This window comes from Cyprinus carpio, chromosome A21 (assembly GCF_018340385.1).
Source record: "Cyprinus carpio isolate SPL01 chromosome A21, ASM1834038v1, whole genome shotgun sequence".
Lineage (NCBI taxonomy): Eukaryota > Metazoa > Chordata > Actinopteri > Cypriniformes > Cyprinidae > Cyprinus > Cyprinus carpio.
The window spans coordinates 23,410,329-23,426,746 of NC_056592.1; the positions used below are offsets into that span (position 1 = coordinate 23,410,329).

The 16,418-nt window shown below is 34.3% G+C and overlaps 1 protein-coding gene across 1 annotated transcript; it reads right to left on the reverse strand.

Annotated features, from left to right (window-relative positions):
• Positions 1-440: 440 nt before the first annotated feature.
• Positions 441-7,539, reverse strand: LOC122134775 (glutaredoxin domain-containing cysteine-rich protein 2). Its single transcript, XM_042711519.1, has 3 exons — positions 7,156-7,539; positions 2,407-2,616; positions 441-960 (listed from the first exon to the last, which is right to left on the reverse strand). The coding sequence occupies exons 1-3, from the start codon at positions 7,477-7,479 to the stop codon at positions 787-789; spliced, it is 708 nt and encodes a 235-aa protein (XP_042567453.1). The 5' UTR covers positions 7,480-7,539; the 3' UTR covers positions 441-786.
• Between the last annotated feature and the right edge of the window lie 8,879 nt (positions 7,540-16,418).

A 16,418-nucleotide genomic window follows, 5' to 3' on the forward strand; every position in this document is an offset into this window, starting at 1 on the left:
AGTATTTAAAAATGTACAGTAATATAATCTAATTACAAGTACTTAATTTTTTGGAATCTGATTACATTATCCAGATTACATGTAATCAGTTACTACCCAGCACTGATGGTAAATGACAAGTAGGAATACAAAAACACACCAACAATCCTGTTTCTATTCTGCATGTGGTCATGACGGTTCCAGTTATGTTTCTGCTTTTGAAACAAATGTTTGTTTTGGGGTGTTTCCCAGCAAGGGAGACTTTTGACTAAGGTTTGGTAATTGCACTTAATAAAGCCACTGTTTGATCATGATGTGATGATCTAAAATGACATTTCTGATATTTCAAACTGTCACTCTGCTGAATGGCTAGCATTTCCATCAGAACTGAATATTCTATTTTTATTGATTTATTTTAGATTTTGGAAATTCAATTGTTCTTTTAAAAGCTTGGCGTGATAGTAATATCTTATGATATATTATTTACATAATATATAACAGTATTGTGTGTCTGTGTGTTTTCATGTTCAAAAAATATCCATGTCTAATGTACAGTACCAAGTATAAACTTTCTCTCCGTTCCTCTGTTGTTCCTTTCCTCTCTGTAAGTTTCCAGTTCCTTCCTGATTTCATATCAACCGTTAACCATTGTCTAGTGAAGCTGTATTAATTTTCATAGCAGAACTTTCCAGCAGTTCACATTCCGCCCTCAAGCTGTTATATTTAAGCACTAATCCAAAATGCACTTTCGTTCACACCTCAAAGGGTCTGATCTCTATCTGACAGAGCTTGGCAGCAGTAGATGAGTTAGTGTGTGCAGGACTGGCAGCGCTCTTGGCCGTGGGGGTTGCACGCTGGACAGCGCAGCTCTCTGATTGACTCGTTGAAGCGGTTGGCCAGCATGGACAATTTGCTGCCGTGACAGAGAGAGCACGGTGCACAGCCCGAACCTCCGCACTGTTCACAGGAGCCTGCTTCCTGCTGCACAAACAAAACAAGTAAACAAAGCATGGTGCACAAGCAAGCAAAATGATGAAGCCAAGTGCACACTACAAGCCTGCAGCTGGTTGCCCCTTCATGATTTAAAGGTAAAGTTCTCACATCATTTATTCATCCTAATATTCCAATTTGTATTTCCTTCTTCTGCAGAACACAAAATAAAACATTTTGAAGAACCCTGCGACCCAAATAGTATTGGACCCAATTGACTGTCATTGAATAGTAAAAAAAGAAAAAAGAAAACAAAAACACACATTAAGGTATTTTTGTGAAAGTCACACAGGCTGGGGCTGGGCGGATTTTGTGTGTACTAATTACTGTATTTTGTTCTGTAATTGTATTGATTGTGCGCTTGTAATGTACTTTAAATCTTAAAAGTATGTTAAAAAACTGTACTCACAGATAATATAATATTAATAAAAAAAAGTCCTCTTAAGTGTACTTAAAGTACATTTTGTGCACTATAATATAATATAATATACTATAATATAATATAATATAATATAATATAATATAATATAATATAATCTTGTCATGGTTTAAGGATGTACACTTATTTCAATGACTAACATACTAAAATACATGTTAATTACATATAATTTCACCTGTTTTCTGTTATTTGATATAACATTTAAAGTTAATTTATTTTCAGTGTATCAAATTGAAACTTCATCTTTAAAAATGTGAAATTACAACTACATTAATGCATGACTTACAAGATGCACAATGGGTGTATCTTTTGTAAAAGACAGAACAGAAAGATTGATTAGAGTAAAAGATTTATGGAAATGTACAGTACAGGGATTCATGTCATGGTTCATTATTTTCAGTGGTGTTTCAGAAAAGAGTCATTATTCATGACGAATTGTGTTTCAGCAGTGGATAACATTCTGCAAATGTCTTAATCATTGCTTTGCGAATGTTACCAGATAAAAAAAAAAAATAGAATGCAGTTCTGAGAAACTACAAAATATACCACAGTCTTTGTTAAACAATACAGATAAATGAACAAAGTGATAAAAAAAAAAACAATGTTATCTTTTTTGAAACAATGGTATATGGAACAATCAAAATAGCTACTCCAGGATATCATTATGTGTTGCCACCATGAAGGATGCTTTCTAGGTGATTTGGTACCGAATCAAAAAAGCATGTCACCAAGACTCTATGGTATTGTCTGTTTTGTTGTCTTATCACTTGGAACAGTAATAGCATACTTCTCCTCAACAAGTCAAAAGATTTGAGATATAATTCATGTCCTTAGCAGTTTGAGTTACATGTCAAAGTTTGTCCTAGGTTTGTTCAGATCGCTGGCTGTTAGTACAAGCAACTATGGTATGAGCAGATTAATTAAATTCTGTCTAGTAGTACAGAAGAAGCGATGAGACACGAGTATTTACAATCTACTGAACTGTAGACTATTTATACCTTTTGTTCAGTCATTGTATCTGGTTCCTCTGCATGGGAAACTGCTGTTCTATGTCTCCCTTTGCTCCGGGACTCCCGTCCTGGTGAACTTTCTTTTCTGTCCCGGCTGCGGTGAGGACTTCTTCCAGATTCTCCCCTTCTGTGAGGAGCTCGAATAATCTTCAGGTTGCTGGTGTAGATAATAATCTTTCCAAAATCTAGTACTGGTGCCTATATAAATAAACACAGAATCACTAAGAAAGAGATTCAAACCTTAGTTCATGCAGTCGCATATGGTTCATAGATTTGTTAATATGTAATTACATAGTAAGTAATGTATAATACTAATGAACTTACTGTTTTGTTATTATTTTGTGTATCTGCTTTTAAAAACAATGCTTTTGTCACTGCAATTTAGGGGTGTTGTGATATACTGGTATTAACAATAACTGTGATATTAAAAAAAAGAAAAAAGAAATATTGTTATTGTGTTAATTAGGGGTGTTGTGGTATATTGGCGATAACAATGACATGAAAAGTACACAGCGCTAAAAATGTGATTTATGTTTCATTCACACTCTAAATGTTTGACTGATGAAATGTGAGGAGAATCAACACACAAATGCAACAGTATATGGTTTATCTGTTCTTCAAGCCATCTTGGGTATTTTAAATAAGTACAATGTATATTTATAATTGCAATGCTAATCAACATACTATAAAATAATGATTTATTAATAATTTCTGCCTTTGTGTGATAAGAAGACACATCAGTTCATAGAAAGAAGTCATTTCAAACAATCAAGTGACACTATAGTAAAATATGTTGTTATTCTCATAAATTGTTCGTTTTTCCTTCTGGAGCATCGGTGAGCATTTGAACTTTTTTGTGATAGTTGCGTATGAGTCCCTCAGTTGTCCTCATTGTGAAAAGATGGATATTAAAATCATACAGTCACTGTTGGAATGGGTTCAAATATGCAAAAGATGCTGGAAAACCAAAGAATCTGTGGGACCTTAAGGATTTTTCTGAAGATCAACAGGCAGTTTAACTGTTCTGGACCAACAAGGGACTCAAGGGAACAACTATCACAATAAATAAATAAATAACACCTGTGGAACATCCAGGTAACAACACAGTATTAAGAATCAAGCATTTGTAAACTTTTGAACGGAGTCATTTTTATAAATTCAGCTATTATTTTCTCTTGTGGACTATATGTAAAATTATTTTATGTGAAATATCTTATTCAGGTCAGTACTAAATAAAAAATAACATGCATTTTGTATGATCCCACTTATTTTGGTAAAGCAGTTAACAGTTTGCAAAGTGTATGTAAAATTTTGACCATATATATGTATATATAACCACCTTATTCTGTTGGGATATATCTCTACTAACTTTGCACATCTAGACAATATTTGCCCACTCTTTTATCCAGTTTGGAGCGACATCCTGATCCAGGAAGGGTCTGTGTTGTACCTTCCACTTCTTAATAATATACTTCACTGTGCTTCTAGGCATTGATAAAGCCTTGGATTTTTTATTTATTTATTTATTTTTTGTATCCATCTTCTGACTTCTGCCTGTCCACAACTTTATCCTGGAGATCATTTGGTAGTGCCTTGCCACCCAGAGTTGATTGTTTGCTTCAGTTGCACTACCAAAGACTGAAATGCTCCAGGAAAGCTCTTTTCATGCTGAGCTGATTAAAACGATCACAGCTGATCACAGTTGAAATTCAAATGGCTTCGTGTGCCATTGAGAATCTACACCTGATTGAGTTTACAAGTCTTTTTTAGGAGGGGGGTGATCCTTTTTTACAAATCAGTGATTCAGATTATTTATTTTATTTATTTATTTTTTGTGATATGTTGGTGTTATATCTTTTACTTGGATGTTATAAGTTACACTGAGTAAATACAGCTGGATAAAACAAAACTGTTTGTCTTCATTTCACGCTTCAAAGCAACAAAATGTGATTGTTTTAAAGGGGGGTGATTCTTTTCTCTACCCACTTTGTAAATGGTAAAATGTAAATTAAATAACATTGTAATATCTTGTAAAATGCATGGATAATACAATATAAAATGCTTATCTTATTTACTCCGGATCGGTTTGATTTTAATGGAGCTTTTTATGTCTTTTAAGGACAGGACAAGTCAAGAGAAAAAGGATACCACTGAGGTGAGAGTTGGGAAATGGGATTAGGACATGACGCAGGGTGAGAGTTGGGAAATAGGATTAGGACATGATTGAGGTTTTTACATCATGATGATGTATTTTACTTTTTTCACGGTGGCTAGCTTTTAAAATTCTGAGACACTGATAGATTTGATTCGATTAAATGTCGGGGATATGATGATGAGAAATGTGATAAATATCCTGCCAGTTTTTTTTTTTTTTTTTTGACATGCTGATATGCAAACATAACTCTCTTTTTTTCAGATTTGAGGCAGAGAAACACAACGTAGTTCACACTGGAAAGGAAAGCTGAGAATATCCATGCGGATGAGATGTAATTGCATGCCTATGTTTAGAAGCTGTGTTGGAGTGTGGGTCTATTATTAGATCTGGGAACTATGAATTAGTAACAGTGTGGCATAAAAACTGAGAATTCAAAAATAGCACTGCGACAAAACAAGAGAAAAATCTGGCAAGGAATGTTTTACATGGCAAACAAAACATATTAAGGAGGACAATAAGGAAGCTTTAAAAAACACACATTGTGTTTCGCCTACAACAAATGACCATTTTTTTTACTTCGCCCACCTTAGTTGCTGTTGCAAGATTTACAAAATGTCCCATAAGAATAAAATCATGATTACTGTGAAGAGGGCAATTTATATTCAAGTGTGTTCATAAGCAAGATTTACAAAATGTCCTGTAATGATTTTGTCTTTGTTAATTGTTATAGGGTTTTTTGAAACATTTATGCAGTACCATAATAAAAGTAGCAGACACCGCAAATCAGAATCAAGGCAAACACTTCTCAGTATGCTAAACTGAAATACAGAAGCGTCTTTTGAAAGCGATGATAGTAAAGAGAACATCAGTAATAACTGATAGTACAGTGAGATTTATAATATTTCTATTGGTTTATAGGGCCAAAGTCCCTTTAAGCCAAGTCATTTCACCCGGCGGCTATTTCAGTCATGCAAGTACAGCTCCTATCTCTTTGAATGGGGAAACATCAAATTCTCTAAAGATTCAATTTCATATTTGAAATCACCTATAAAATCTGATAACAACTGCCTCATAAATTTAGCTTGATTTGCTCAAACAGCGTTAAAAAAACTTATTTTTCAGGCTAGACCAGCTAATGTGCATGTGCAGTAGGCATGCGTCTCAGAACGCTGACTGTTTCTATAGCAACCGGAACTTCCAATGCCAGCTGCAGTGATTAAATTTAAATTTATGCATTTAGCAGACGCTTTTATCCAAAGCGACTTACAGTGCATTCAGGCTATCAATTTCTAATCAATTTCAGTGATGCGATGACTTTACCAATTAGTGATTGGCTCTTTTACTGAGAAGGCGGGACTATTCCGCCATATTGCACATTGCACTTTCTCCCATTTATAAGTACAGTAATAGGAGTGCACCGTCTTGGTTTATCTAAAATCTTTGATAGGGCTTTAAGATGGTGTAGATGGTTGTTAGCATGTTCTTGGTGGTTGCTACATGGTTGCTGACTCGCTCAAGTCAAAAGAGCCCCAAACCCTATTCAGATCTCCAGATATGGCTCACACCCCACTTTCAGTGTAAGTTTATGGAATTATTATTTTATATGTCTCCCAGGCAAGAATCAGAGGAGTAGCAATTGCAGCTTTCCTCAGTAAGCATGATTTGAGGTTTTGTTCATAACTGTAGTGGGAACAGAGGTTAGTTAAACAAATTTTACCATAATCCTAATTATGAACAATACTGAAAGGGTCAATGACAAATCAGATGGTTAATGACAAAGAAAAAGACATATCTCTTAAAAGCAAAGTTCTTAGAAATGTGATTGGATATGATTTTTTAGAACTATTTTTAAAAAGCATTTAAATTAACAACTCTAAAAATATCATGTGGTGTAAGTAAAGATGTATAACTATAAAGTAATAACATATTTTCTTACATTTTCCATATATGTGAGGGTATCTATGTTTTTGAACATATTTTTCTAAGTAAAATATTATTAAAATGATTCATTCATAAATACCATTGCACTTTTTGGGGGGCATTTTGCAACCTGAAATATCCTTTCCTTGTTATTAAAAAAAAAAAGATCAAATGATCTGATATAAGATTATATATTCTGACCTTGACAGCCCTCTTATATCATAAACTGTATGATATCATTTTATTTTAATTTATTATTAATTTATTTCTGCATATTTCTGCATGATGGTTGCACCACATTACTTTTTGATCGTAAAATGTGGCCTTAGATTTGCCACACTTTTTTTTCAAACATTAATAAGCAATATGTAATTTTTATTATTTTAATTAATATTATTATAATGCAAGATTATGCCGATTATTCTTTTCAAGAATGTTATTGTTTTTGTGGGTTTTTTGTTTTGTTTTGTTTTTTCTCATTATATAAGGACAGTTTTAATACAGGAATTGAAAATATATATCACAGAGGAGGTTTACTTTAGTCAGTGTAAGTACTGTATGAATGTATGTACCATATTAATCTTTTTAATGTATTTTTTTAAATAAGTATCAACGTTCAGTCTAAAGAGAGCAATCTAGTTTTCAGTGCAGTGCGTTCTTACTTTATTACCCCCTTCTGGAAGATCTCCACACACCAGGGAGTTGCATCCTGTCACTCCTCGATAGACGTTTATTCTCTGGGCGATCAGGCCTGTCGGAGGGTACAAACTCTGGTCCTGCATGTCTTCTAAGCCACACAGATGTCCCATCTCCATCTTGGTGTGCATGAAGCTGTGAGGGTACTGCTCCTCTGGACTATCTAGTTCCTGTCCATCTTCATACACGTGCTTCAGCACCCGGCCACTGTACGACGAGGCCAGCCTGAACCTCACCTTTCTGGGCTTGCCCTCGATCAAGGTGTCTGCTTGCCTCTGAAGTTCCTCCATGGTCCCTTACAGCTGAAATTTCTTATGGTCTTGAACAGGAGAAAGAACAAGAACAGGAGAAAGAACTGTGTTAGATAAGTATTGAGGAGAGACTCGGACAGTCCAGCTGCTTTCCATAGCCCTGATGAATTATTGAGCAGGGGATCTTGTGCTCAACAGGAGAGTTGGAAATTGAGACCTCACCGTTTCATCAAATAATGATGGTTGAAGGAGAGAAGCAGGTGTGCCTCTGTATTGCTTATGCATCACCTGTAATGAATTTCTATTCCTTACTATTACAATTATGTTGAGTGTAATATCATTGTGGGTGCACTCAGTTATTTTTCCCCCCTCAGTATAAAGACTGAAATTAAATGCATTAAAAAAGTGTATAATGAAGTCAATAAAAGCTGTTTTGTTTTAAATGCTAGTTGCTGGATAATGGGGACAGACATGTGGAGATCACAGATGAATGTTACTTATGCTACATCGTGTTTTGAAAGTCTGATACATTCTAGTGAATTTGTTCATCCTAAATGCTCATCACTCCCATACAGTATAGTTAAGTCCCAAATGATACACTATACACTATGCACTTCCACTTAAGCACTACTTAATCTACTTAACCGTGTAGTGTATGAATTATATAAGGTTATTTTGTCATTCATAATCGGAGTCTGAAAGCCCCTCCCCTCAGCTAATTAAAGCTGTGACAGCTGAGTGCATGAAGTATCCAACATTTCACACATTTTCAGTTATTTAAGTAAAGAGCGCTTTTGTGGAATTTTCAGTGTGAACACAGTACTCGCACTATTTATACTACAAAACGGCATAGAATAGTGCTTAAGTACGCAAATTGGGATGTACCTTATGTGAGTCTGATACATTCTAGTGAATTGGTTCATTCAGAAATCAAAGAAAAAAAGATTCAATAATTCGATTTCCCTGTACTGTTTTATATTTTTACCTTCTGTTATATAAATTATGTTGTTTTTGCTGTATTTAAAATAAATATACTTAAGATGTAGCTAACTATTTTTTTCAAAAAAAGTGGCTTGACTGTATTTTCATTTCTACAATTACATTGAAAACTGAAATGAACTGAAAACAAATGCTAACACAATTTGTTTATTTTTTTATTTTGTTTTCATTTATTTATTATTATTATTATTATTATTATTATTATTATTATTATTATTATTATTATTATTATTATTTTTTTTTTTTTTTATTTGAATGATTTTGAATAGATATATACAGGATTAATGTAATTATAAGTTATTTTTTGTATATATGATGTATTATATGATAGAAATGATTTAAATTAAGACTTCTATCCTAAATATCTATAAATAACTATCCTATAAAAAAGTTATAAAAAGTAGGTAAAAGTATTGGCAAAACTGACAATTATATAAATTGTATTATTTTATTACATGTTAAATTTATGATAATATTTATTTATGTATTATTGTTTTAGTATTTATTTATTTATTTGTTTGTTTGGTACAGAAATCTCTTAACATTTAATATGATAACAGTAGAATAAAAGAGCAGTACATACTAAAATCACAAACAAATCAACATACAACATTGACTATCTTGGAATTTAAATTCATTTACAACATCTCAACAGATTAGTCACATTCCTACACACATTTAGATGGTATTGTTTTTAATAGTTAAATGCTATTAGCATCTTTTATATTTCTTTCTGGGCAGCTTGCAGTGTGTAAAACAGCAGAAAACCCTGAGATCAGCCAGTAGAGAGGCATTTTACTGAGACAGCATCTAACAAATGGCTGACATTAACCCTTGTGCATTCTAACATCCATCTTGCTATCATCCCCCTAGCTGACTGTTATTGCATCCTAACCAACTGCTAAGATGGTTTGCCTCTTTTTCCTCCCTATATTCATTCCTGCAATTACTATGAAATCATTCATGTGAGAAATTGTTTTGTGTGCCTCTCAGTAAAAGACTCATTGTAGGTGTCAAGTCTCCAACTAGGCTGTACTAAATGATTATTAATCTGCATGCATGCTTATTTTCAGCTGTCACTAGAGACTGTATTTTTCTGCAGGGTACCTCCATTGGGACATCATTTTTCTGAATGCTTTAAATGTTGTCTTAATGATGCCTCTGATGATATGTCATCAGTTCCCTATTTTCCAGATGGTCATAAAAGTGCACGCCGCTGGGCAAAAATATGTGATGGCATAACCTTTCATCTCAGAAAAAGAGTTAATTATTTTCTATGCCAGCTAGAGTATCTGGTATTGATGGAGTGTCATGCAGTGTTTGTTTATAATGGAATCTATGAATTGAAAGAGTGCGTGAGCTCTAAACAATCTATTTATCTGGAATTGGTTAATGAAAACTACAGTTGCCCCAATTATTTGAACATTTAAATGTCATTACACTCAGATATACAGTAGCAAACCAAGTAATTTCTGCAAATTACTACAACTCTAATGCAAGTTAGTTGACATGTAGTTGCAAAGTTAAGAGATGTCTAAAGGGGACTTTCAAAATAAAGTGTAACTGAAATATATGCCATTTGGTTGGATATTTTGCATTTAATAAAATAACATTTTATTATAAAACAGCTTTATTTATTTATTTAGTAGATTCCAAATGTAGCTTCCAAAATTAACACAAATTGAACATAAATCAAGTCGAATAGCAGGCAGGATGTCAATTTATTAAGAGAGGAGCTAAATCCTCACAAAATTTTTATGATAACCTGTGGAAGCTTGGGCTGGTTGCCAAACTTTTTACTCACTGAATATTTCTCCAGGTTAGTTTATTTGTTAAAGTTCAATTTTTGCACAAACATATATGCATGCAAATGTGTTTGGTCTTGTCCAAATAATTTACGAAACATACAAATAAAATTTTTATATTTTTTTTGGATATTTTAAATATCAGTTTCCTTGTGTTACAAAATTATTATTACAGAATTAATGATTCGATAATATACATGTTTTCTCATGATTCAGTAATTCATGTTTGGCCCAAACTCTGGGGATTCTGCCAGAAACCTGAGGGACAGTATTGTTCTGTTCTACAGGCTGATGGATTGCACATCGCAGGTGATTTGTTTGAAGCTGACATTAGTGCACTCGCACCATCCAACAAACCCACCCCCCTGACTGCAAGAGATACAAAATATTCATGACTGTGCTACAGTAAACTGATATGGTACACTATGATTTTGCAATGGTAAGCACAGGGGGTGGGATGTGTTCAAAGTATAAAGTTTAAAGTGTTACTATATATTTGCATTTGCGTGATTGAAGTTTCGTGACTTTTCTATAAACATGTGCATTAACAAATCTGTTAATCTGCACTGTTTGTTAATGACCTATTAATAAAGGTTATGGAGGTGTACTTTTATTATTATTATTATTATTATTATTATCATCATTATTATTGCTTTTGCAGACTGTCTGAGCTGATATTTTTAAATGACAAGGTAAAAAAAAATTGCAGTTAATAACAAATTTTTTATATATTTTGATAAATTATTTAAATTAAACATTTGTGAAAGGGAAAACTGTTAAGCATTCTATAATGTTATTTAGTATACTTTGAGTGGCATAACAGAAAAAAAGGAAACCTTTAAAGTAATTACATATCTCAGAACTTGATGAATTATTAACAAAAAAACATATTTGTGGATGCAGGCCATGTCAAATGATGTATATTTTATTAGGATAGGAATTTGCCAACTAGCTAGTCTTTTCCTCCAAAGCAACTCACAATTCATTAAATAGTGGAAAGTCCTCTTGAAGAACAGGGATCTAAGTATTTATTTTTTTTAAAAGGCTTGAGTTTTCACAATGGTCTTCAACATCTGAACTGTCTTCCTTTGCCCTGTTTTTTTTTTTCTGTAACATTCACAACACCTTAATGTTCCAGCTTTATAGCATCACTGCACCTGCAGGGAGCTTGCTGTGACTTAATGGATAATGGTAGGTCAGCTGCCAACATTAGATTCGTCAGAATCAATCCCGGAGAGAGCACAATGCTTGGCTGCTCGTAGGCAACAAAGCATTGATACATAGCAGTTTAGTTACTTCACTCAATACCTTGCTAGTCCATTACGGGAATGTGGCCCATCAGCCCTTCCATTTGGCTGGCCGTCAGGCCATTCTTCCCCCAAACAAGCAGATTTACTTCTCTGCCTCATGTGTTTCATGAGATAAGAATAAAGACTCTGGGAATCTGCTTAATGACATTCAGATTAGTACAGTGTGCCAGGTTAGGCAATTACAACTGATGCAAACACTCGTTGCTGGAGCTCTCAGCTAACAGTCCCAGAGAGAGTGGTGCCATTTTTTTTCTAAGGCAGCCTCAACGTGAAAGGAGAGACAACATGGCTTAGAATAGAATAGAATAGAATAGAATAGAATAGAATAGAATAGAATAGAATAGAATAGAATAGACAGTAAAAAAAAAATGGCTCAAAACTTGGAAAATACCTGTCAATTTTTACTTATAGCTGTCAGTTTGAGATGCCATTGCTTTGCTATAGATTGTGTGTGTCTTAAACAAGCTCAAATTTCACTGGACAATGTGAAGTGGAGCGGTATCTTCCCGGTCTTATTGAATAGTAGTCACTGTCTGTTTTCAGTTTTTTTTATTTTTTTTTATTTTTTTATTTTACAAACCTGAAACTGCTCAAGTAGCAGCCACATTAATTTTAATTGTAAGTATTGTTTTATTTCTATTTTCATATTTACACAATATTTTTTTTTTATTTTTTTTTATTACCTTTATTTGAAAAATTCATGTTGATATAAAGTTTACCTTTAGATGAAACAATCATGAAGCCCAAGTGCCACCAACAGGCCTATTATGTGAAGTGTAAGTTTTTTTTGTTTAATTTTGAATATGGGGTAATTTCAATATAGTACTATAAACTATAGTACTATAAACTATAAAAAAAAAATCTAAATGTGTAAATAAAACTCCATAAAAAAAATAAACAAAAACCTTACTAAATCTATTAGTGTGTCCCATCGGGTAATCAAAAGTTGTACACACACCCACTTGAACTCTTGGGCCAAATACCTCATGACAAGTAGAAAGATGAAAGACCCCAAGTGTAGGTATTGGGACAGGCCCAGAAAATGAGTTCTGCTTTGTCATGGTCTTTCTCTCAGCCCCCTACATGTTCTTTCTACATTACTCATTGATTGTGGCAGCACCTAAAAGATTTAACACAGAAAGGAACATGCTCACTGAGTAACTCATTAATATTATCTGACCAACAGTCAGAAAGAATATTTGCTTTGTAGCAGGGCATCGCTAGCCAACAAGATCACATCTCAAGTCTTTCTGTTTGTGAGACTATCTGCTTATAATATTGCATTTATGCCAAAAACGGTCTATCCTTGGACTGTAATTTTAACATCTGTTACACCTTATGAACTTGCTATAGCCAACGTTTTTGGTAATTGGTTCAGACGGCTATGCTTATTAAAAGCACGGGTGTCGCCTACACACTGTGAGCTCATTGGTTGTTATCCGTGTTGTAGAGACATCCTGCAGTGCCGGGCCTGGAAAGGCTAAAGATGTAGACTGTGATGGGGAGAAAAGCACATTTACACACTGGCAAGGACTCGTCCATCACGCTGAATTATTCACAAGCGGCTGGCTAACACAGATGGAGAGGGGTTTGTGGAAAAGTGCTCTGGACGACACAACTGAAAGTGACTGGCAGAGATGCTGAATGTTAGAGTTAAGTGCTTATGTGGGAGCACTGTGGTTCCATGCTGGATTATGTTTGAGGTAAAGATGAAGATCGCAGAAAGTGGTCCAAAAAAGCCTATTATCTTGGAATATACAGCATTTATTTGTGCATGTGTGCACCTGGTATTCCCTACATTATAGGGACCAAATGTTCCCACAAGGATATAGCAATACCTGTAATTTTGGGTAGGTTTAGCAGCTCAGGGAAACTGAATTACATGTTATCAGTGAGTAGTTTTGATATGGTATTTTTGATGTTTGAATATTTAGGCCTAGAAAGAAAAACAAGTAGAAAATAGAACTCTCTTGTTCCTCTGAATGATTGAGAAACTGAACTTGGGAACAAAAATGCCATTTATTATTATGATTTTTCAGCTGTCTGTTAATTATCGCTATTGCTAAAGCAAGTATCACTATTAAGCACACTATCACTCAAACTTTAGTCTTGAATACTACAGTACTTACTTCAATAAAGTTTTTAATTTTTGTTTGGTGTTTTTGTAAATTGGAAAGATAAATTTAGTATATTTTGTTGGTATATTTAGGTGTGAATTTGAGTAGTTACTTTTAATACATATGCTTGCTTGTTTGTTTTCATTAAAATATAAACAATGTAAAAAAAATATTTGGACACTTGAGCTACAGTTAAAATGTTTAAATGTATCAAAACGTGTTACAGAATTTTCAATCCAAAAAAATAAAAATAAAAATAATAATCACAAAATGATGTTTGTTATGTTTCAGAACATGAAGCTATATACAGTATAAAGTACACTGGACACTTTCTGGTAATCAAACATGCTATCCGACAGAACTGTGTGATGAGGCACATTGATATATATGAGTTGCTGCTGTTCCTAAACACTTCCACTTGCCAATAATACCACTTACAGTTGACCATGGAATATTTAGCAAGGATGACATTTTTTACAAACTGACTTATTGCAAAGATGGCATGTATGTACATGCAGACTGCATGGCTAGGTGCTTGATTTTATACACCTGCTACAGTAGGTGCTTCATTTTATATACGTTATGTAGTGTGTATACTAGTCAAAATTTCAGAATGTTCTTTAAAAATAATAAAACTCAAACCAACCACCTAACAACATGCTAAAAACAACACAGAACCATCTTACCATACCACCCACCCACCAGCACACAAATAAAATAGCAGTCCCTATAAATGTTAAATACAAATAGAGTATTAAATCCCCACTATGTACCATAAAGCTAAGAGGCACATTAGCAGATATTAAAGTTTTTCTGAAGTAAAGTTTGTCAACTTAGTATGGGCATATTACTTCAATATCCCATTGTAACTATGCATCAGTTACTATGCATCAATCTAAAAAAATAAATAAATAAATCAATACTTGGCACAGCAATTTTCCACCTCATTGGCGTACGTACAGCTAACGAGAATTTCAGTCATAAATCATTACGCAAAAAACTGTCTGCTAGTGACCATGTCGTGTGGTTGTGTAACTGCAGCACTGAAGCTAATTTCATGCAAGCAAGTAGTTGGCTGTTCACTCCTCTCACAAGCAGCTTCAATTACAAATGGCTGTCAACCCAGTTTCCATATGCTCTTGAAGCCTGGATCCAACTCTCTTAGAAAGGCCTGACCTGCTCAACAGCCAGCTACAAATATAAGAAATGTATTTATTTTGGCTGTTATTGGAGAGTTCTTTCCTTTTGAACTAATATGTACTTGTGTGTTTGTTATAATAATTATATGTGAGAGAAGAATGATCCTAAAAAGTGAAACATCCATTCTGCTGTAATTGCTGAAATAAACCTATTTTTGTCAAGAAATTGCCTTTTTGTTTGAAAGGAAACAAGCAGAGTGGCAAAAGGACGAGCTTTCGATACATCACACAGGCACTAAAAAGATTCTTCCTAAGGCCCCGTCCACACGGAGACGCGTTTAGCTGTATACGCATACATTTTGTATCATATGGGCGTTTCATCCACACGGATCCGGCATTTTGGGAGAGTGAAACCAATATTTTTTTTAAACCGGGTCCCAGAGTGGATAAATCTGAAAACGCCGCCCATCCAAAGGGCTGAGAGTGCCATTTAGGAAAAGGAACATGTTTGTTTCTTTCTTTAAAGAGCAAATAGTGTTATTCATAAATATTACCCCTCTGAGCTAATTGGCTACATTGGGCAAGCACTCTTTTGCTTACTCATCTTTTGCTCTAAACCTCACTCTTCCCCTCAAGAGGTTCTAATACAGGTTCTAATACAGACCATATTTCTCCATTTCTTGCTGACTGTTATTTTTTATTTTTTCACTTTATTATTCCAACCGCACTCCTTTTCATTCGCTTCACTGTCAGTTTTCACCACATTCTCTCTCACTGTCTGTCTTCTCTGCTAACCCATTTTTGTTTTTACATCAGTGCTGGAGAGCTGACTGATGGCCGCTCATTCATGTCTCAGGACTAAAATATTTTTATTTCTCTCGTATGCACCCCTAAAGCATCTCCCTATATTTAGAGCAATGCTCTTTAAGGTTTATGCCTTGCAAGTTTTTTGACATGCACTTTTTTTTTTTTTTTTTTTTTTTTTTTACAAGGCTCAGTACATATGCATTTCAGACGACCGCTTCCAGGAAAGAATTAATAATGTCACACTGCGTTTCATTACTGTCTCTCTTTTTAATGCGTATTATGTGCTGTGGCCATGGGATTTAATAGGCTGTGCTTATCGTAGCATATTTAAAAGTCATGGAAAGTAACTTTTTTTTGGGTATTATGTGTTGTGTTTATTGACCTTTGATTTTTGATTTTTACTCTTTCCATAAGGACTTGAAAATTCCCCTTCAAAGGGATGTTCCACCTTGATGTTAGGATCATATCGTGGAGAGAAGCAACTGATATCTGCTGAAATATTCACTGGATCACCCACAGCGCGTGGATTGAGATACTAGGTTGATTTCACCTTGCGGAAACTTCAAAGCTAGACTTGCTTTCACAGGAGAGGAGAGCTTCAAAAGGACCACCGACCTGTAAGGAGATTCCTCTAGTCAGCCAGTCCTAAGGTGGATGATATGATAAGCTCACTTCTTCAATACTGTGTGAACCCTTAAATAATATTGACATGTGCTGTATTTTAAAGGGCTCGTATCATACATTTGTTCACCAAGATTTTTCATGACTATTTTCAGAACTATTTATTTATTTATTTTGCAG

What these genes read in the sequence shown, in the direction of transcription:
- LOC122134775 (XM_042711519.1), bottom strand. Translation starts at nt 7,479, where the DNA reads ATGGAGGAACTTCAGAGGCAAGCAGACACCTTGATCGAGGGCAAGCCC. An exon ending in TTCCAGAAGGGGGTAATAAA is followed by an intron (nt 2,617 to 7,155) that starts GTAAGAACGCAC and finishes TTATTTATATAG; the next exon opens with GCACCAGTACTAGATTTTGG. An exon ending in ATACAATGACTGAACAAAAG is followed by an intron (nt 961 to 2,406) that starts GTATAAATAGTC and finishes TTGTTTGTGCAG; the next exon opens with CAGGAAGCAGGCTCCTGTGA.